Source organism: Phyllobates terribilis, unplaced genomic scaffold, assembly GCF_046119375.1.
Source record: "Phyllobates terribilis strain yellow unplaced genomic scaffold, ASM4611937v1 Scaffold_8__6_contigs__length_399053987, whole genome shotgun sequence".
Lineage (NCBI taxonomy): Eukaryota > Metazoa > Chordata > Amphibia > Anura > Dendrobatidae > Phyllobates > Phyllobates terribilis.
In genome coordinates, this window is record NW_027362768.1 from 249741506 (window position 1) to 249764743 (window position 23238).

A 23238-nucleotide genomic window follows, 5' to 3' on the forward strand; every position below is an offset into this window, starting at 1 on the left:
GTGCCTTTATTGCTGGACATGCTGCTTATTCTGTTTCTTTGAAACCGCAACATGGAAGTTAAAGACCATGTTTTAGTGTGTATTACTTTGGACCACTAATTAAAAAATCCTGAGGATATAACTTTGGTACATTTCAATTTATTTCTGAAGATATTGTAGTGTCTATGAAAAAATGAAGGGGTGCCAATAATGGTGAGCAGCACTGTAGAAGGAATTCCTTTCCTTCTTGATAAGAGTGGATTTTTAAAAAGATAACTTGAAAAGTTTATTTTTTTTTTTGGAAGCACATTACCATTGTACCCATTTAAGAAGTTGAGACCATCCCTTTATAAACAGTTGAATAAAATAGTTAAATTCTTAGAGACAGGGTTCTGGTCTACTTTAAAATATTCCCTTCTGCAGCTGCGCAAATTGTAAAATGTAGATTGAAATTAACTGCTGCATCCAGCGAAACAAGTATACAGCTTTGTTTCCATTTTTTCACCTCTTAAAGCAAAATGACAAATGTGTAACTCAGCGCTGGGGTGCAAGTTTGTCTCAAGAGCTGAGCTCTCTGTACACAAAATTAATACCGGCCGTATTACATAGCTGTCACCTGTGTTTAAAAGCAGCAGCCGGAGCTGCGCTCCCATCACTGCTGTTAACCATTTAAATGCAGCGGTCAATGTCTGATATCAGCACTGCACTTGAGCACATTGGCTCCCGTCTGGCCCCTGCCGACATTATTAAGTTAGGAATGGTTAAGAGAGATCATTTAGATTTTTAAATTAGTCCCTTTCCATTCTTAACTGAAATGTAATGGCTAATGCTCTTGTTTCTCAATCTGATTGTTACAAGACTAATCAGTTATGCATTTAATATTTTCATCTAGCCATTCCCATGGCTGTAGTGTGCAGATGATGCCTTTATAGGGAATGAGATAATTCTGTCTTGCTCTATATGTACAATACAAAGTTATATTGTGGTGCCGTGTATTTCTGGTGAGCCAATAAAGGTATCACTCCGAGAATACTTTTGTCATTTTTGGCATAAAAGTATTTACATGTCTTGCTCTATAAAAATATATGAACATGGCTCTTTATCATGGATGGCTCAGACTAGTTTTGCTTGGTCTAATTGTGGGAGATCTTTCAACATTGGATTTTGGCAGCAGTTGCCAGTAATTCTCATGGATTTAATTATTTTTCTGCAATGTTTTTTTTTGGCTATAAAGCACCATTTAATTTTTTTGAGGAGGACTTGAGGTTGTTCCCTAATTGGACACACCAAAATAGAAATACAGAATAGCGAAGATCTAATTTATTATTATTAATATCCCTTTTCCATTAAAAGTTATTTTACTGGGGTAGTTTTTCAAATTCAGGTGTTTTTTTTTTTTTTTTTGTTCTCTATATCCAATTTAGCATACCCGGGTTTTCAATCTATACTTACTGTCGCCTCATTAGGGGACACAGGACCTTGGGTGTTATGCTGCTGTCCACTAGGAGGCGACACTATGCTTATCTGAAAAAGATTAAGCGTGGCTCCTCCTCTGCAGTATACACCCCCGGATGGCATCAGCCTACTCCAGTTTTTGCTTAGTGTCGCAAGGAGGCACACCTCAGACCTTCACTCGTCCCTCGCTTCAGCACGGGATTACAGATGAAGAAAAGAGGGTCTCTTAAGAGACCCCCGGCATGGCTCCTTCCTCTGCCCCCTACTATGGGGTGCACAGTTGAAGTTGAGATGGCGTAGCCACCATGCTGCTCCTTCTCCGGCCCCTCGGGTCAGGCTCGAAGTTGAGAACCCCCCTCCTTCCCCAATTCCCTCGGTCTTGGTCCGAAGTTGAGGCGAGGACAAAGCCCCCTGACAGGTGACAGCGGCACCCTCCCTAATCCCCCCTGGGGGTATTAGGTTGAGACACCATCAGGTAGGGCCTGGACGGCAGCATCTGCAGCTCTCACCAGCCAGCACACCGCAGCCGAGGACCAGCAGCAATACAGGAGCCCCAGTCTGTCTGTGGGACCCTGTAGGAGCCGGGGGGAGTGCAGGCCGCCATGGCACACATAGACACAGGCCTTCACAGGCCCTGCACCTGCGGCAGCTTTTCATCTTAAGCGCCTAAGGGGGACTCCTTTCAGAGACCCCCTTCCACTTATGTCCCCACCGCCATTCTGCCTTTCAATCCGGGGGGGTCCGGTTCTGATCCGACCCCCCCCCCCCCCGGACTACCGCACTGGCCTGGAGCCCTTTTGGGCATAGAAATTAAATTTACACCGCGGCTTCTGCCGATTTTTACTCACTGCGGCGTCATACAGGGCGCGGATCTAGGCTGCAGGGCGCGCATCTCCATAGCAACTGCCGCCCTTGCAGCGTTCCGCCCCCCTTCTCCTTCATCTCTGCAAGCAGGAGAAGCGCTACGGCGGCCATATCAAGCTGCAGGACGCATACAGGCCAGCCAAGTCTCCGGGGAGGCACAGGACCAGGCTCTTTCAGCGCTGTTCGCAGGGGCACATTGGTGGGGTAAGTTCACAGTCTGAGTTACCTCAGCTGTGAATTTTATTACTCTGTATCCTCCTCTGCACAGTTAGCCATTTTGCATAGCCACTCCAGGTGCACTATGCCGGGCTCAAAGTCTAAGAAAACCAGGCAGGACTGCTTTTACACTTTCTGTACAGCCTGCAGTAATGCTCTTCCCAGCGGCAGCACATATCCGCATTGCAAGGATTGTACTCGGACTACTGTGCCAGAGTCCCAAGTAGCCCCTACCAACCCTTCAGTGTCTAATCCTACGCCGGAATGGGTCACTCAAATGTCACAATCTATGACACAGTCCATAGATAACATGACCTCCAAATTGCTTCAGGCTCTGCAAAGCCATACCTCGACTATGAATGCTACCCAACAAAGGGAAAGCCGGACTCAGTCACATACTGACCCAGGCACATCCATGTCAAGGTCAGGACGCAAGCGCACCCGTAGGTCACTCTCATCTGCGTCATCCCATAGCACACGGTCATCCCTGTCTAAGGAGAGATACCATAGTCACAGGTCATCTACACAGTCCCCTACCAGGGACAGACATGATATTTCTCCGCACCAATCTCCGTCCAGAGAAATCCCCCATTCTGGGTCACCTAGGACACACCTTAGTGATACACAGGAGTCAGAAGGCGTCTGCGATTCTGACTCAGACAAGGAAACTGATGGATCCTTAACTCCAATCCCACCTAGCAATGCAGCGCTAGTTGAGGACATAATCTCGTCCATACATCGGGTGCTGGACATCTCTGATCCGATCCCGGACGCACCACAAAATAAGATTTCATTTGAAGGAGCTCTGAAACCACCTAAGGTTTTCTTGGATCATCCAGAATTTAAATCTATCCTCACAAAACAATTCTCACAGCCTCACAAGAAGCTTAACAATCGCAGGTTTCTGGAGGCCCGTTACCCCTTACCAAAGGAAACCACCAAAGAATGGGCAGACCCACCAGCAGTGGACCTCCCCAGTCTCCAGACTGGCAGCACAGACACTTCTTTCACTGCCAGATAGCTCAACCCTTAGGGATGCAGCAGACAGGCAGGTAGAAAGTATGGCTCGCTCAATTTGCGAAACCACAGGGGCCTCCCTAGCCCCCGCGTTCGCTTCAGTCTGGGCAGCCAAGGCCATACTGGCTTGGGCAAACAATCTACAAACTGGCCTCCAAGCTTCTGCCCCTGAACTGTCGGACCAAGCAGTACAGATAGCAGTTGTGGCAGATTACATGCTTCATGCAGCTCTGGATTCTGCAAGAGGTGCAGCAGGCGCAATATCACACGCCATCACAATTCGGCGTATCCTTTGGCTGCGTGAATGGAAAGCGGACGCAGCCTCAAAGAAGTCCCTCACGCACCTTCCATACCTCAGCGGTCGACTTTTCGGTGAAAGCTTGGACACGATGATATCCAATGCCACAGGGGGTAAGAGTACCTCTCTTCCCCAACTGAAACCCAAGCGCAATTATAACAAGCGTAACCAAGCTCGATTCCGATCCTTTCGGAACTCTTCCGGCTGGTCCGTTTCACGGCCACCACAAAATAACATCCGCTTCACACGCAGGGAAGATTCGAGGCCGACACAAAGGTCGGACAAATCCTGGCAGTCAAAGGCAGGTCACTCAAAATCAAAGGAGGAAAATCTAAGAATTTCTCCTCATCATGACTCACGGACTCAGGAAGACACTCCACCTGTAGGAGGCTGACTTTTACTCTTTCATCAAGTCTGGCTACCTATTACAGAAGACAAGTGGGTCAGGGAACTAGTATCTTCAGGATACAAAATAGAGTTCACTTCCAACCCACCAAACAGACTCCTTATATCTGTTCCCCCAAAATCGCCAGTAAAAGCTCGCGCCTTCCACCAAGCGGTCTCATCGCTTCTTCAAGCACGAGTCATAATACCTGTTCCCGCAGCCGAGCGCTTCCAGGGGTTCTACTCCAATCTTTTCGTAGTCCACAAGAAAGGAGGAGGAGTACGCCCCATACTAGACCTAAAACAACTCGACAAATATGTACGAGTACGTCACTTCCGTATGGAGTCCCTCCGGTCAATCATTGCATCAATGGAAAAAGGAGAATATCTCGCCTCCATAGACATACAAGATGCATACCTGCATATACCGATTGCACCTGCCCATCAGAGATTTCTCAGGTTCGCAATCGACCAGGACCACTACCAGTTCGTGGCTCTCCCGTTCGGACTCGCCACGGCTCCCAGAGTGTTTACCAAAGTCATGGCAGCCACCATGCACGTTCTACACTCCAGAGGCATAGTAGTCTTTCCATACCTGGACGATCTTCTCGTCAAGGCTTCTACCTTCAAGGACTGCGAGCTCAGTGTCTCAATCACAATCGACACCCTGAGTCGCCTGGGTTGGTTAGTCAACCTACAAAAGTCATCACCAACCCCAAACCAGTCTCTGACATTCCTGGGAATGCTATTCAATACCTCCAAGGGCCTAGTGCTTCTCCCCAAAGACAAGGTACTGCCTCTCCGTCTAGGAGTTTGCACCCTTCTCAGCAAACCCCCTCGATCTCTCCGGTTTGCAATGAGAGTCCTTGGCAGGATGGTGGCGGCAATAGAAGCGGTTCCATTTGCCCAGCTTCACCTCAGACCTCTCCAACTAGACATTCTCAAGTCATGGGACAGGAACCCTTCTTCTCTCGACAGGAAGTTCCAGCTGACGTCGTCAACCAGGAAGTCCCTTCACTGGTGGCTCAACCGGACCTCTCTAACAAAAGGGAAATCTTTTCTCCCAGGTCAATGGAAGGTCCTGACCACCGACGCAAGCCTGACAGGTTGGGGTGCAGTACACCTACACCACAGAGCACAGGGCAAGTGGTCCCCAGCGGAAGCAACCTTCCCCATCAACATGCTGGAGATTCGTGCCATCCTCCTGGCGTTGAGAGCCTTCCATCACTTACTGGCAGCCTCTCACTTCAGAGTACAATCGGACAATGCCACAGCCGTGACATATGTCAATCACCAAGGGGGAACCCGCAGTGCCAGAGCGATGCGAGAGGTGACACACATCCTTCACTGGGCGGAGAAAACGAGCTCCATTATATCTGCGGTCCACATTCCGGGTGTAGACAACTGGGAAGCAGACTTTCTCAGCCGACAAGGAACAGACTCGGGAGAGTGGGCTCTCCATCCCGAAATCTTCCAACAGATCTGCCATCGTTGGGGCACTCCGGACGTGGACCTAATGGCGTCTCACCTCAATGCCAAAGTCTCCAACTTCATGGCCAGAACACGCGACCCGAGAGCTCTAGCGGCGGACTCCTTGGTTCAGGACTGGACCCAGTTCCAGCTCCTGTACATTTTTCCACCTCTCCCCCTGATTTCCAGAGTGGTGAGAAAGATCAAACAGGAGGGAGTTCCAACCATCCTAATCGCACCGGACTGGCCCAGGCGTACATGGTACGCCGACATTGTACGACTCACAGCAGACGTTCCCTGGCGTCTTCCCGACCGCCCGCATCTTCTGTCGCAAGGCCCGTTCTACTACCAGAACTTAGAGGCCCTCAATTTGACGGCGTGGCCATTGAGACCTGGATTCTAACCCAGGCAGGTTTTTCGCCAGGCGTCATTAAAACCATGATCAGAGCACGAAAACCAACCTCTGCCAAGATTTACTACCGTACCTGGAAAACTTTCTTTACCTGGTGCGAATCTCGTAACCAGACCCCACTCCCTTATTCCCTACCCAGGGTACTCGGTTTTCTCCAATCGGGTCTGGAAGCCAGACTATCCCTGGCCTCCCTTAAGAGCCAGGTGTCAGCTCTTTCAGTGCTTTTTCAAAAATGCATTGCTCATAAACCGCAAGTAAGAACATTTCTCCAGGGGGTTTCCCGATTGGTTCCCCCCTACAGACGACCTCTAGAAGCGTGGGACCTCAACCTGGTGCTGACAGCATTACAGGAAACACCCTTTGAACCCCTTAGGGAAGTCCCACTCCGTCTTCTATCCCAGAAAGTGGTTTTCCTCGTGGCAATCACCTCACTACGCAGGGTGTCTTAACTCACGGCACTCTCCTGCAGACAGCCTTTCCTGATTTTTTTCCAGGACAAGGTAGTTCTCCGTACGGTTCCATCCTTCCTTCCGAAGGTTGTATCCAGCTTTCATCTCAATGAAGAAATTTCACTACCATCCCTCTGTCCGGTTCGGGTTCATAGAGTGGAAAAGGCTTTGCATACGCTTGACCTTGTCAGGGCACTGCGTATCTATGTGTCTAGGACTGCGCCCTTCCGGAAGTCTGATTCTCTTTTCATTCTTCTGGAAGGCGGCCGCAAGGGTCTACCAGCTTCCAAAGCTACCCTTGCCAGGTGGATCAAATCCACCATACAAGAGGCCTACCGCCTCAAAAATTTGCCTATTCCAGCAGGTATTACGGCACATTCTACACGTGCGGTAGGGGCCTCCTGGGCCCTTCGGCACCAGGCTTCGGCACAACAAGTGTGTAAGGCAGCCACCTGGACTAGCCTACACACGTTTACAAAACACTACAACGTTCATACCCAGTCCTCAGCAGATGCGAGCCTGGGCAGACGTGTTCTGCAGGTGGCGGTGCCCCAATTGTAGGGACCCGTCTTCATAATATTCGTCCATTGCTTCCCACCCAGGGACTGCTTTGGGATGTCCCAATGTCCTGTGTCCCCCAATGAGGCGACAGAGTAAAGGAGATTTTTGTGTACTCACCGTAGCATCTCTTTCTCTTAGCCTCTAATTGGGGGACACAGCACCCACCCTTTGCCCGTTCCGGGCTGTTAAGTTGAGTTCTCATATTGGTTTTCCTTTGAGTTCTTACATAGTTGCCTTCTTATAGGCATGGTTATGTTATCTATGTTACGTTCCTCCTACTGCTTTTGCACAAAACTGGAGTAGGCTGATGCCGTCCGGGGGTGTATACTGCAGAGGAGGAGCCACGCTTAATCTTTTTCAGATGAGCATGGTGTCGCCTCCTAGTGGACAGCAGCATAACACCCAAGGTCCTGTGTCCCCCAATTAGAGGCTAAGAGAAAGAGATTTTAAGGTGAGTACACAAAAATCTCCTTTCATAGCACAGAATTCAGTCGGATATATCCAGCCCACTAAGGATTCTTGTTGAGACTAATTTTTACCTTGATAAAGATCTGTTACGGACACTAGCATATGGTTTCTTTTCAGGTTCTGATATTGGCTTTTAGAGCTGATTTTAGGAACCTTTAGACCAAGTGCAGATGTTGGGCTTGACATCTATCCTCAGAACCTTAATCTGATCTTTGTTAAGGTCTATTTACTTCTCAATATACTTGTGAACCAGCATTTCTAGGAACATTAGTTTCACACTAATCTTGCGGTCTTAACGGGCAGTCGATGAACGAGCAAAACTATTGTTCGTCGGGTGAAATATTCTTTTAGGCTGCACAAAAGATCGTCAGAAAAGGGTTACAAGCATTTAAAAAGTATCTATATCAGTGTAGATTACTTGGCAGATATGTTACTACAGATCAATAAATGTGATAGAAAATGATTATATATGTTTGGGTATGATTTTGGATGTTTGGCTACTCCAGGTTTTGTGCATTCGATCAGGACTTAAAGAACATTTGCTGGTTTGGTAATTTTGAAGGTTGAATAGAAATGTTTCTTCTTTTTCTTAGCTTCTGATTTCTCTCTTACAGGATTACATACACAGAGTAGGCCGAACAGCTCGTGCTGGAAGATCCGGGAAAGCCATTACTTTTGTGACACAGTAAGTTGTTTTCTGCATTAAAATTGTAAGACTAAAAGATTCGCCCATGGGGCAGATAGTTATATGTTACCCATAGCAAGCAAACACTGCTAAGCTTGTAAATAATAATAATTATAATTATTATTTTTGTATAAAGCTGCTTAAAGTGGACATTTCACCAAATTTTTCATGTTGCACTAGAAACAGGATGTAATAGTGTCTGCAGAGCAAAAGAAAAGGTGTTTTTTTTTTTTTTATTTACATCAATTCAATGAAAATGAACTCATTAGGGGTCAAATTCTTTACAGCCAAGCGAGTGTTATCAGACGGTTTTCACTGAGGGCGTGTACTACTTCCCCTGTAGGATACTGACCTATCATAAGCAGTCAGCAACACCCAGAAGAAAGGACGACACTGCAGCACCATAGCTTAGAGCTGGCGTCTGTGTGTGAGATGTAATGATAGAGCCCTGATCTCCTGCTCTAACCTCCTGCATGAATCAGTGTGAGGAGGGGCAGCACAGCAGAGTTTAGCTTTGTCACATTACAAACCCTTTAATTAGCTGAGTGGTGGTCGGTTAATAGCCTTATTAGACAGGCTGACCATACTTCCCATTGTCACAAAAGAACGGTAATAGATCGTTCTGTCAACATAAACTGTCATTGTACTCGGGAGCAAATGTGTCATTTACATAGGATGATGTGCTGCCAAGAACGATTATTTTTAAGCGAGCTTTCAAATCTTTTCAGTCCACGGAAAAGCATTTTTCTAGTTCATAGGGCGATTGGTATATCAGCAAATTGTGCGTGATTTAAAACATAACTTTTAATGTTATATTAAATTAATTTTCAGCCACAAACCATATAATGAATCGCACATAACAAAAACAACCTGATCAATACGGGAAAGAACACTGGAAAATGCAGTATCCACAGTGGTGGAGTCTAACACAACAATCACTCATTAACAATGGTATATATGAATATCAAAGTTTTGTGCTGACAGTGGTCAGCTTTACAAAGATGATTTAAAAATACAAAGGACCCACCAATCCTGTTAAGGGATATCAAAATCCCATCTCAAAGCAAATATCCATAAAACCATTGATGTGTATAGGGAAATATATAAAAAAGGAGAATTTCGCCCATCTGTCAGTCCAAAGGAGTCATTGCATGTTATTCCATGCAGTAGTCTGGAAATAACCCTATTAGGCCCTATAATGGCTATTAAGGCCCTGGTTACCCCAAGACTTCCGCCCTAACAGGGGCAGTCCACGGCTTTCCCTATGCAAAAGACACCCTAAATATATCCTTCGTGCCTCCCGACCTTTTTCCTCAAGTCTGATTGTCGTGTTTGACTCCACCACTGTGAATATTGCATTTTTCTGTGTTCTTTCCTGTAAATATGGTTTGTGGCTGCAAATAACTTTTAATAACTGTTATATAAAATATATGTTTTAAATCACTCACTATTTGCTGATATACTAATATATATTTTGGGTGAGTAGACCAGGAAACCATTAGGACGTGGAGTTGGTATTATCTACTTTCCTTTCATTCTATGCTTATTTTCATAAGGTGATTGGCAGCCTGTTTATATCAGGAAGCGGGCATTCCTAGTATTTGATTCGTATAGGAGGGGGGTGTGCAGTACCCAGCCACAACCACTATTCCGTGCAGCTCCGCAACTCTGCACATTCGGCCGGCATCGGGAACAGCTGATCTGTGGTGTGCCATGTTTCGTACCCCTGCCAATCGGATATTGATGACCTATCCTAGGTTATCAATGTAAAAGTCCCAGACAACCCCTTTAAATTTAGCAGCCTCTGTATGGCACACGACCTTCAGCAGCTTGGTGTCATTACTGCTCCATAGGCTGATCAGAGTGTCTAGGCTTCACACTGCTACAATGCCCAGCACTGTAACTCTGAGTTTACCAAGTTGCCCATTGAAAGCTTTTTTTTTTCTGACAGAAGGGTTACAATTGCCTGTGGATACCAACAGAATTTTGGGCCTTTAAGAGAATTTTTTAGCAGTTTTATCATACTAAATGTTTATACTCTTACATCTATATATTTTCTCTTTTTGGGATATATGCATTTTTTGTGATTAGTGGCAATCTTACGATGAGGGTTTCATTGTCGGTTCACTAACCAATATGTATGTGTTTATGTTGGACACATTTATGCCTTTTATTGCATATTTTAATAGATGTAATTTCTTACATATTCACAAATACTTTGGTCTCTGCACATTTTGTCTTGATTTTTAATATGTTTTTATCTGTGGCTTCATTGGGGGACACAGGAAACCATGGGTGTATGGAGGTAACTTTTTGTGCATAGTGTCAGCCTCCTAGTGGCAGCAGCATACACCCATGGTTTCCTGTGTCCCCCAATAAAGGCTCCGAGAGAGATTTTACAGTCAGTGCCCACAATCTTCCTTTCAGGTCTGCAGCTACTATTCCATAGTGTGGCCAGTTTATAACATTCTCAAATTGATGAAAGCCTTTTCTGAAAATCTAACAGACTTGTATTTAATGTACAACAACAGCATTTTTATACTATTTCTCCATTTTTTAGCATTGAGTAATGCATGTTTTTTGTGCTAATGAAAATACCAGTGTACTGCCGATGTTTCTCCAGTGATGTCAATGCTCCTTTCCCTTTCCTGGACCATGCTTATGACCAGCCGACTCACAACAGCATTTCTGTGTAGACCAGAAGTAACTTTCTCAATGTAAATCTGAGATTCAGAATGACGCTCTCATAGACTTGCATTAAGAAAGGATGTTAGTCTTCTGATGAAGAATGAAGATTAAAACTTTAATTCCAGCCTTTTCAATAGGGGGTGATCCCACAGAAAAACGTATTCACCTACACTGCAATGCTGAACTCCCTCTGCTGGCCCTATAGACAATACATTAAGCATGAAGAAGTATGGGAAACTCAGGACCCCCATTCTACTGTTGCTTGGGCTCTCTGAGATGATGGTTTGAGAGGGTTTAAAGGGAACCTGTCACCAGCAAAAACGCTATTAACCTGCAGATGGTGTTAATCTGCAGGTTGTTAGTGTCACTGACCTGCCCGGCGCCTGCATTTATCCGAACGCTGCGAGGAGAGAGTGAACTTTATTCCCCTTGGCAGCATTCGGTTTCAGTCTGAGTATATAGTGTCTGCAAAAAAAAAATCTTTTCACTTGTGCAGCAAAAAAAAAAAACTATGCATGTAAAATCTGCATCATGATTTTACTTCTTTAAAGTGCACACAATGGGGAAGATAATCAAAAACTGTCTGATAGCAAAACTGGCTTAATAAAATGTAAATATTAATTAATGATGAAATACTAATTGTAATGAAATATACACAATAAAACACTTGAATCTTAAGATTTCTTGGTTTCGTTGAACTTGTAAAGATTTTTTTTTTTGCTGGCACTGTACAGAGAGCGGCGGCTCTAACTACGCCCCTGGCCCCAACTGACACTGGCTCTACATTAGGGTCGGCTCTGTCTGGACCGGGGGTGCGGTTACAGCCGCCGCTCTATATACTTATAGCAGTGACTGAACCCGCGCCACCACCATCCCCGTGACTGAAGCCAAATGCTGCCGAGGCGGGGAATACAGTTCATTTTCTCCCCACAGCGTTTGGCTACGGGAAGGTTGGTAACACTCTGTTTCTTTAGGTTCCCGTTTTGAACAGTAGAGGGCAAAATAAGACTGTTCTTTAACAGTAGTAATGTTACAACCTCTTGCTGTCACTCAGTAAAGTTGTATCTCCATACATTGCCCATGTAGAGGAAATGTAGCACACAGTACATGATGAATATCTTTTCAAGTAAGGCCAGATTCACAAATTTGTGACACCGCTGGAGTGCGGACTGAGGTGCGCAGACTGGCCATGGGTCTCCTGACTCGAACTTGACATCCTCCTATATTCCTACGAGGCTGTTGAGCTCAGGTCAGAAGACCCAAAGCCAGTCCATGGATCACCGTTGTGTGAATGCAGCGTAAGTGGTGGGCACAAGTCCACCAAAGCCTATGTAGTAGACAAAAAAAAAATATGTTTTTTTCAGCTCACCCTTATGAGAAATTCCGGTTATGTTCCGGTGCTGGGCACGGAGTCCCGTTCCTGCTGAACGTGGAGTGAACTTCCATGAAGAAAAAAGTGGATCCAGCTCCAGTTTAAAATATAGGAAAAATCTTTATTTGGTCACTTAAAAAAAAGAAAAGAAAGTATAACATGATGATACATCCAAATGGAAATTGTTGGACAGGAGGAAAACCAAGAAATAGAAAAACCAACGCGTTTTGAGCACTTTGTTCTTAATCTCGGACATATGACCAAAGCCTATACATTTTCTGGCTCATAACGGAGGAGGTTCTAACTTGGGGATGCTGCTCTGACGTATGTACAGATAAAGGGGTTGTCTTAAGATGACAAAAATTGTCCACATACTCTAACATATTTATTCTCCACAGTTATGCAGTGTAAATCTGACCGGCAGCAACCTAATTACAATAGGTTTTCAAAATAAACAATTTATAAATGATTGTAACTAGTGCAGCAGGATGGGGTAGGCCATGAGTATCCGAGCGTGAGTGGAGGTCTGACTCTTGACACTTCCAACGATCAGTTATTTGATGGTGTCACGGTGTTCGAAAAGCTTTTCTCTGGCTGGCACAGGTCTGTGCCTTGTGTTACAGTGTTGCTCTATTGAAGTAAATTAACCTGGAAAATCATGTCATGAAAAATGTAACCTTGTTTTGTCATTGCATTTCTTAGGTATGACGTGGAGCTGTTTCAAAGAATAGAACATCTAATTGGCAAAAAGCTTCCAGCCTTTCCAACACAAGAAGAAGAAGTAATGATGTTAAATGAGAGAGTATCTGAGGCGCAGAGATTTGCTCGCATAGTAAGTTTTCTGATGACATTTGATGAACTTTATACTCTGTCACGTTGATTCTTGTTGGTGCTGGAAGTATTCTCGTAAATAAAGGGTTGGAGGCAATTAACATTTCAGGATGAGTCGTGATGCAAAGTATGTCATTCCGGAGTCTCTATAGATGTTGCACAGTTGGCATGATCAGGGAATTGGGGAGCTGCACTCTCATCCTTACACCGGTCTCACATGTCTGACATTCCTGCTCGGAGTACAGCACTAGCTGCGCCTCTCCTTACCAGAATTCGACAGCCTCATAGGCAGTCAGTCCATATTCTGACCATGAATGTTACATGTGTCAAACCAGCCTTACCTATTTTAGCAACCTACACAACGTCTTCCTTTTTGCCTTATGCTACAGAAGTACAGATATTGATATCTTTCTTGATGGCTCAATATATGAGTAAACAGTACAGCATAGCTATGCTTAAATCCTTGCACATGTATATGTAGATGTACATTCATACCAGGGTCATGGTTCAGGAGTTCTGCTCTCTACACACCCGGCTAATGTTGACTGTTACATTTTTCTCTAATGTCAGTGGCCAGAGCTGAACTCTGATTGCTAACAATTTATATGCATTTAACCCTTGCACGACATATGACATATATTTACGTCATATGTCGCCTCTCTCCCTTTGATGCATTCTCTGGCGCTGAGCCTTCATCGTTTCAATCTCATGATAGCTGATCTGATCAGCTGTCATGTGCCCCTAAAAGTCGCAGGTGGAAACGCGATCCACCCGCAGCTGTTAACATGTTAAATGCCGATGTCAATCTCCGACAGCGGCAATTAACATGGTCCCATCGGACGTGCCATAAGACCCGCCCGTCACATGATTGCAGAGCACCAATGGGTTGGCATGACAACTTTGGGTCTGCAGGAGACCTCTGTGGTTGTCATAGCCTATCTGCTATGAGCGCCGCCCTGGGTCAGCGTTCATGGCAGATGAGTATTTCTGCAACACAGGGCTGAAGATGGCAGCTTCAAGTCTCCTAAGGAGATTGTTGAACAGGTAAAAAGTGGAAAAAAATGTTTTAAAAAAATATAAAAGTTCAAATCACTCCCTTTTTGCCCCATTCAAAATAAAAATAAATACACATTTGGTATCGCCGCCTTCAGAGTTTCTCGATCTGTCGAAATATAAAAAGAATTACCTTATTTTTCGAACTATAAGACGCACCTAGGTTTTAGAGGAGGAAAATAATAATAATAATAAAAAAAAAATTAAGTAAAAATTGTGTTCATGATGCACTTTTAGGCTATGTGCCCACGCTGCGGAAATGAAGCAGAAATTTTCTGCTTCATTTCTGCATGTCCTCTCCCGGATAAACGCATGCGGAATTCCGCACGCGTTTATCGCGCGATTTCCACATGCGGAATTGCCTTGCGTTTTTTCATGCATTGAATAAGGCAATTCCGCATGCGGAAACGCAAAATTAATGAACATGCTGCGGATTTTTGAACGCAGCATAAACGCTGCGGAAAAATCTGCAGCATGGGCATAGAACTTGCGGATTCTCATTGGGGACCATGGAGGGCGGATTACATAGCGTTTCACAAGCGTTTACGCTGCGGAAATTCCGCAGCATATACGCTTGAAAAAACGCTACGTGGGCACATACCCTTAAGGGGGAGGGGGTCTTCTGCTGACACTGGTTTAGGGGTAATATCCCCCAATTCTGACAATATCCCCTATTCTGGTATATATGCCCCCCCCCCCCTTCCTTTTATACGTGGTACCCATCCCCATCCTGGTATGCATGGCACCCCTCCATCGCTGTCCTGGTATGCATGGCACCCCTCCATCGCTGTCCTGGTATGCATGGCACCCCTCCATCGCTGTCCTGATATGCATGGCACACCTCCATCCCTGTCCTGGTATGCATGGCACCCCTCCATCCCTGTCCTGGTATGCATGGCACCCCTCCATCCTTGTCCTGGTATGCATGGCACCCCTCCATCCCCATCAGGCTGCACATAAAAAAAATGTAAACACTTATGCTCACCTTTCTTCTCTCCTCCAGCGTTGCGTCCTGTCTGCCCGCACTGATCTCTCCATGTGAGTTGCGCATGACGTCACTGTCATGCGCGGCTCACAAGGAGAGATCAGCTGCCGGAAGTCACTGCTCCCCACGCCGGGATTGTTTGCGCGGGGAGCAGTGACTTCACTCTCCTTCATAGCCGGCACACAGTGTAGCTGCGCTGCTGCTGGGCTATCGCGTGTGCCCACTTATTAAAGGGCATGAATATTCACCCCTCCCGACGCCAATGGGCGTGGAGAGAAGTTGAATATTCATGCCCTTTAATAGCGGGCACAGGCGTGGGGAGCAGGGAATATTCATTTTCTTTAGCAGCGGGGACAGTGTAGGCTGCATCGGGCAGCTCCTGCCTCCTGTGCCCCGCTCCTCTACCGCTCCCCCCACATATATATACACCCCCCCCCCCCCAACATTCAGACTATAAGACGCACCTCGCATTTTCCTCCGAAATTTTGGAGGAAAAAAGTGCGTCTTATAGTCTGAAAAAAACGGTAATGCGATCTGTAAACGGCGTAACGAGAAATAAAATCAAAACGCTAGAATTACGTTTGCAATAAAATGCAATAATGGGCGATCTAAACATCGCATCTGCACCAAAATGGTATCAATAAAAATGTCAGCTCAGCGCAGAAAAAACAAGCCATCATCCGGCCCCAGATCGTGAAAAATGGAGGCACTACAGGTCTCTGAAAATGGCACTTTTTTTTTTTTTTTTTTTACTTTTTTGGATTTTTTTTTCACCACTTAAATAAAAAGAACCTATACATGTTTGGTGTCTACGAACTCGTAATGACCTGGAGAATCATAATGGCAGGTCAGTTTTAGCATTTAGTGAACGTGGTAAAAAAGAAAAAAATTGTGGAATTGCACTGCTGTTGGAATTTTTGTTCCCATTTTACAGTGCATTATATGGTAAAATCAATAGTGTAGTTCAAAAGTACAACTTGTCCTGCAGAAAATAAGTCCTCACACGGCCATATTGAATAAATAAAGTTTTGGTTCTGGGAGCAAGGGGAGCAAAAAACGAAAGCGCAAAAACTGAAATTAGCCTGGTGGTGAAGGGGTTAAATAGAACACTCTCCGATGCTTGCGAATCAGAGCTCCCGTTAGCCACCTGTAATGGGATAGGGCACCAGTGGGTTAGCATGGCAGCTGAAGGGCCCCAGTCCTTGCCAAATTTGTACTCCAGTGAGTCTCTGCCCAGGCAGTATATAGTACAAGCAATTAAGTCCTCTACAGGGACTAAAAAAATCTGTATTTTAATAACATATAATAAAATATAAAACTGACTTGCACCCCCCCATTTTTCTACATTAAAAATAAAGAAATTAAAATAAACACGTTTTTTTATTTCTGTGTTCATTTCGCTTCCAAAAAGTATAACAAAAAAATCGCAATTTATTGTACCAAAATAATAGTTGAACTATAAATTTAATATTGCCATGATTGTACTAAACTATAGAATAATTGTAGCTCTTTATTTGTGCAGCATGACAAATTGTGTAATATTTAAAAGCTATATAAAGTTATTCCACTGACATACAGCTCATACCAATAAATGCAAGCCCTGATGTGACTAATCGCTGAAAGACCAAAAAAGTTAAAGGGTTGGAAATGAGATTCTCCCATTTATTCTTTACAGGAACTACGAGAACAAGGTGAAAAGAAGAAACGGCCTCGTGACGAGGAAGCAGATGATGCAGAAGGTTCTTTGGGAGTGAGAAAAAAAGTCACAGGTGGAAAATTCAAAAAGAAAGTCCACTGAAAAGAAAATAAAGACAAAAAACTATAAATTAACCAAACATCATTATTCTTCCTGGATTAAAACTGCCAGAACAAGTGCTCGCATTGCACTTCTGCTAAATATTTAAATAAAATGTTCTATAAAAAAGTAGCACTTTTTGTAGGACAAAACTCTTGTGACAAATGTTCAGACTAATTCCTGTTAAAGTGTATGAAAGATGCCAGACATGTTGAAAATGACTTGGCAATGGCTACTTTGCATGTTGTTTTTTCAAATCTGACTTGTCATTTTGCGTTAATACCTCTGCAATGCTACAATGCTGCAAATAGGGAGGAAGGGGCTGGATGGTATTTATTCACTTGTGAAGTGACTTTAAGGGGCCTCTATATAGGAAAACCCTCAAGAGTGATACCATTTTTAAAAACTGCATCCCCCATATTATTTTAAACCTGCTGTCACAAAATGTAACCCTTCAAGTGCTTCACAGGAATTAATACAAAGCGAAGTGAAAAAAAATAAAAACTACATTTTTACACTAAATTGTTGCTTTAGCCGCAATTTTTTTTCCAATACACTTGTTACTTAAAAGGAAACTTGACAGAAAGAATAGTGCCTAGAAGTCTGATTGGCAGGGTTTTAACAGCCCCATAAGAGTATGTTACGTTTTTGGTTTTTTTACTGCTCAGAAACCCCCTCCTGAAAAAGCGCTAACTAAACTCTCAAAATAATGAACATTTTCAGGACTATGTAAAAAACACTTGCTGTTCATATATCCAGGCTTTTCAGTATATTTTAACCACTTCAGGCTTCCAAAGTCATGAGAAATGCACTTCAGGTGTTTTCTGCTCTGAACACGTTCTACTCTACTTTCCAATACAAGTCAGTGGGAAGGCTGAAAAGCTCGTTTAGCCTCTTTTTGAGCATTTTGTCAGCGTTTAGGCTTAAAAAACCGCTAAAGGTTTCTTCATTGATTTAAAAATGTGGAAAATGCCAGTAAAAAACATGCTCTAAAAACCACAAGCAGTCAAAAAACGTAGACAAATCGTTCAGGAAACTACCAAAAATCGCTTAAGAAAAGATTCTTTGGGTTTACAAAACGCCAGAGGAGATTCCAGAAGCGTCATCTGCTTGAAAAATTAACCTTTTTGGCTGCCTGAAAACAAAAACAAAAAAAAACCCAAACATTATGGGGGAACACACCCTTATACAATTTTTAATTCATGTGTTCTCACGAAGCACTGTCAATTACTACCCAGGGAGGAGGTGAACAAGAAGTCCTTCTTCTTCTCCTCCCTGCATATGCTGGGTTGTCAGCCGCGCAATACAAGCATGGTGTTGGAATGAGTAAAAGCGGTCTTGTCCAGAGCAAAAAAGGTTTAGAAGCATTCACCGATGCCAGCGAGTGCCGCTAAACCTTTTTTGCTCTGGACATTTTACTTGCTTTCCCCGTTTGGGACTGTTAGCTGAGCACCTCCGGATCTTTGGTTTCACATATGTTTGACCACAGTGTTCAGCCCTCCACCCCATTTTAATTATAGTGATGAGTCCGATTAGCTCTTTTTTTTGAGTGGCCACAATTATCCTGATGTCTTAAATAATTTTCACATGGTGGCCTTCTATGGACGGAAGTTGCTCGCTTTACTGCCAAAAGCCCCATCAGGTTGGGGAAATCAGACTTCTCTTCTTCCAACCATAGACCCCAGACTGAGAGATCCCCTAGATGTGCACCCCATCCCCGGGGGCTCGCATCTGTTGTAATAATTTGAAATATCCGATTCGTCCAGGAAACCACTTTGAACAGGTTTTCTGTTTCTAGCTACTGGAGAAGAGACTGAATCGTTGTTGAAGAGATAGTTAATCCTCTTTCAATGCACAGTTCTTTGTCAGGATTTCCCACGGTAACACTCGAACCAAGGACGGGAAACTAACTGATGCATTAGAGAGGCTCCTCCCTCTTATTCTGTACATTTCCTATCTTTGAAGAGCGAATCCACACTCTATGTCCGGTGCTGTCATGGGTGATAATAAAAACAAATTGCAGTGCAGGGGTCTTGGGTTCAAATCCCACCAAGGACAACATCTGGAGTTTATGTTCTCCCTGTGTTTGTGTGGGTTTCCTCCAGGGTCTCCGGTTTCCTCCCACACTCCAAAGACATACTGATAGGGAATTTAGATTGTGAGCCCCATTGGGGACAGTGATGATGATGTCTGTAAAGCGCAGTCGAATTAATGGCGCTGTATAAGTGAGTAAAATAAATAAGTGCAGTGAAATAGTGAAGAAACTCAATTCTGACATTGTTATTTTGGGAATTGTTTTTACAGCATGCATTGTGTGGTAAAAATTATGTGGCAATGGGATATTTGAAATAGATATGACACATTGATTTCTTCTAACTGCATTTTTTCGGTATTGCGGCAGCCAAAAAAGCGCAACCTTGTAGTTTTTAATTTTTTCTATTTACTGATCAGGCTCATTTTATATTTTTTTTAGATCAGACTTTTCTGCACGCGGTAATGCCATGTGTACTTTTTTTATCTTTCTTTTTAATGAGGAAAAAGGAGCCCGATTTCAACTTTTTATATATTTTTATCTGTCTTTTAAAACTTTTCTTTTTTAACTTTTCCTTGCATTTATTATTCCCCTTAAGGGACTTTAATCTGTGATTGGCTGATCGCCTGTACTATACACAGCAATAGCACAGTGTTGCTGCATATAGTAAAAATCACGGTCTCCTTTGAAACCCTGGGTTTCATGGAATCTCCGTAATGATAGGCACAGAGGTCTTCAACAGACCCCTGGCTGTCATAGCAACCCATCTACACTCTGTGATCGCGTCATGGGGGCGCTGATGGGTGCATAGAATGATCTGCTGACGTGCTGTTAATGCCACTGTCAGAATTTGACAGGAGCATTTAACTGGTTAACACATGCTACCGACTGGCGCCATACATGTACAGTGGATGTCGTAAAAGGAGTTAGTTATATACAGTTATATGAAAAAGTTTGGGCACCCCTATTAATCTTAAGCTTAATGTTTTACAAACATTGGTGTTTTTGCAACAGCTATTTCAGTTTGATATATGTAATAACTGTTGGACACAGTAATGTTTCTGCCTTGAAATGAGGTTTATTGTACTAACAGAAAATGTGCAATCTGCATTCAAACAAAATTTGACAGGTGCATAAGTATGGGCACCTCACCAGAAAAGTGACATTAATATTTAGTAGACCCTCCTTTTGCAAAAATAACAGCCTCTAGTCGCTTCCTGTAGCTTTTAATGAGTTCCTGGATCCTGGATGAAGGTATTTTTGACCATTCCTCTTTACAAAACAATTCCAGTTCAGTTAAGTTTGATGGTCGCCGAGCATGGACAGCCCTCTTCAAATGATCCCACAGATGTTCAATGATATTCAGGTCTGGGGACTGGGATGGCCTTTCCAGAACATTGTAATTGTTCCTCTGCATGAATGCCTGAGTAGATTTGCAGCGGTGTTTTGGATCATTGTCTTGCTGAAAGATCCATCCCCTGCGTAACTTCAACTTTATCACTGATTCTTGAACATTATTGTCAAGAATCTGCTGATACTGAGTGGAATCCATGCGTCCCTCAACTTTAACAAGATTCCCGGTGCCGGCATTGGCCACACAGCCCCAAAGCATGATGGAACCTCCACCAAATTTTACTGTGGGTAGCAAGTGTTTTTCTTGGAATGCTGTGTTTTTTTGCCGCCATGCATAATGCCTTTTTGTATGACTAAACAACTCAATCTTGGTTTCATCAGTCCACAGGACCTTCTTCCAAAAAGAAATTGGCTTCTCCAAATGTGCTTTTGCATACCTCAGCCGACTGTTTGTGGCGTGCTTGCAGAAACGGCTTCTTTCGCATCACTCTCCCAAACAGCTTCTTGTACAAAGTGCGTTGTATAGTTGACCGATGCACAGTGACACCATCTGCAGCAAGTTGATGCTGCAGCTCTCTGGAGGTGGTCTGAGGATTGTCCTTAACTGATCTCACCATTCTTCTTCTCTGCCTTTCTGATGTTTTTCTTTGCCTGCCACTTCTGGCCTTAACAAGAACTGTCCCTGTGTTCTTCCATTTCCTTACTATGTTCCTCACAGTGGAAACTGACAGATTAAATCTATGAGACAGCTTTTTGTATCCTTCCCCTGAACAACTATGTTGAATAATCTTTGTTTTCAGATCATTTGACAGTTGTTTTGAGGAGCCCATGATGCCACTCTTCAGAGGAGATTCAAACAGGAGAACAACTTGCAAGTGGCCACTTTAAGTAGCTTTTCTCATGATTGCATACACCTGGCTATGAAGTTCAAAGCTCAATGAGGTTACAAAACCCAAAAAAGTGCTTTAGTACGTCAGTAAAAAGTAGGTAGGAGTATTTAAAACAAGAAAATGATAAGGGTGCCCATACTTATGCACCTGTCAAATTTTGTTTGAATGCAGATTGCACATTTTCTGTTAGTACAATAAACCTCATTTCAAGGCAGAAACATTACTGTGTCCAACACTTATTACATATATCAAACTGAAATAGCTGTTGCAAAAACACCAATTTTTATAAAACATTAAGCTTAAGATTAATAGGGGTGCCCAAACTATTTCATATAACTGTATCTAACACACACAGTAGTGTGCAAAATTTAGAAAGGGTTTTGCAAAGTGTTACTAGTTTATTTGGTAGAGAAATCTAAACCAATATTTGGTGTGATTATCATTTGCCTTCTTTATCACAAGCTGTATGTATTTGTGAAACTGGATAACCTGTTTGGAGAAACTAGTTGTTTTAGAAAATATTAAAATCTTGGAAACTCCTTTCACCCCTCTCCCTCCTCCCAGCTTGCATTTGCAGTAAGGAAACAAGAGCTGACAATCTACCAGCCTCTTTTGATAATAGGACCACACAGTTAACATATGGTGTAGTGAGGAATCTTAATTAAAAATGCAGGAAATTATTTTTGAAGCCCAGGCCCCCCCTAGTGTGAACTGTTGGTCCTTGCAGGATAAGGCTCCTATGATGAAAGACTGAGATTTACCTAATAGGCAGGAAAAGCCTTTTTAAGTTTTGAGAGGATTAGAGCTAATGGCTAACGCTTTTTTGAAATGGCTATTCCCACCCAGGATACACATTTATTTCATAAGAATAGCTTCAGCTAGATGTGACCTATCCCAAAAAAAAATTGAATATTGAAGTTTGTATAAATCCGATAGTGATGGGACATACATTTTCCATGCTAGGGTGAACCAGGGAAGAAGATGCATATTTTCTCATAACTGTAACCCTTGCTTATAAGCCACAAATCAATAGTGAACAGATAATTGACAACAGCCATGTCATGTTTGGTCTCTAGGTAATGGTAAAATCCCAATAAAAAATATGGCGACGATCTCGAACTTCTGCGACCATTAAGAGTGAAGTTATCGCATAAGTTGGGGATTTCATAAAATCCTCAAATGCTGAGGACAGCCCACAACCCGACCCATGTGAGGCAATCACGAGTGGGATGTGTGGGTGTAACTCAGGTGCTTATAAAAGATCAATGCAAATTATGATGATCTTGGTTCCTGTAGAGAGATGCATATCGTGTCTGCATGATCCCGTTCCCTAAATGTCTCCAAGCGAAGCGCTCTCCTTTGGCTAAGTTGACTCATCTCTGTGATCGGCATAGTAAGTTCTTTTGTTAATCCCTGTTATTTTCGGTAACTGTATATGCTGTATTGTTTTTTCCCCTTTGTAAAATCTTTATTTTTTTCACAAACGCTGCCTCCTTTTGGATTAAATATAAAATGTAATAGTTTTGTTCTGTAAACCGCACCCCTGAGCCATACGCTACCTACCAGGCCTCCAGTCAGCCTGTAAAAAGAAAAAAAAACGACTGGTGGTGGCAGCTAATAATCTTTCTTGGGTTATTGTGGAATTCACAATGACCGTATCGGGGAGATATATACATTTTTACCAGGCGTTTGAATCGGCGGTATATATACCATACGCACACTGTTAGTTTTGTGATAACAGGTCTATTAGTGCTAACAGCTTGCGACCTCCTCCGTTATTAGTCAGCCAATCGTGTAATTGTCCAGAGGGGGCAGCAGAGAGGTGTTCAACACTAAGATCACAGTGGGTGGTTCTGCGTGACCTTCCCAGGCTGCGATATCCTGAGGCTATGTTCCCACGATTCAGAAATGCTGCATATTTTTTCCACTTCTCCCTGGCAGGAAAAACGCATGCGGATTTTACATGCGTTTTTCCTGCCAG

The 23238-nt window shown here is 43.6% G+C and overlaps 1 protein-coding gene across 1 annotated transcript in view; it reads left to right on the forward strand.

Annotated features, from left to right (window-relative positions):
• DDX47 (DEAD-box helicase 47) overlaps window positions 1-19345 on the forward strand; it is a 47131-nt gene extending 27786 nt beyond the window's left edge. Inside the window, exons 10-12 of the mRNA XM_073644137.1 lie at window positions 8188-8258; window positions 13021-13150; window positions 16863-19345. Of these exons, the coding sequence (XP_073500238.1) occupies window positions 8188-8258; window positions 13021-13150; window positions 16863-16985 (324 nt within the window). The 3' untranslated portion in view covers window positions 16986-19345. The remainder of the gene's footprint in view (window positions 1-8187; window positions 8259-13020; window positions 13151-16862) is intronic.
• Window positions 19346-23238: the final 3893 nt, after the last annotated feature.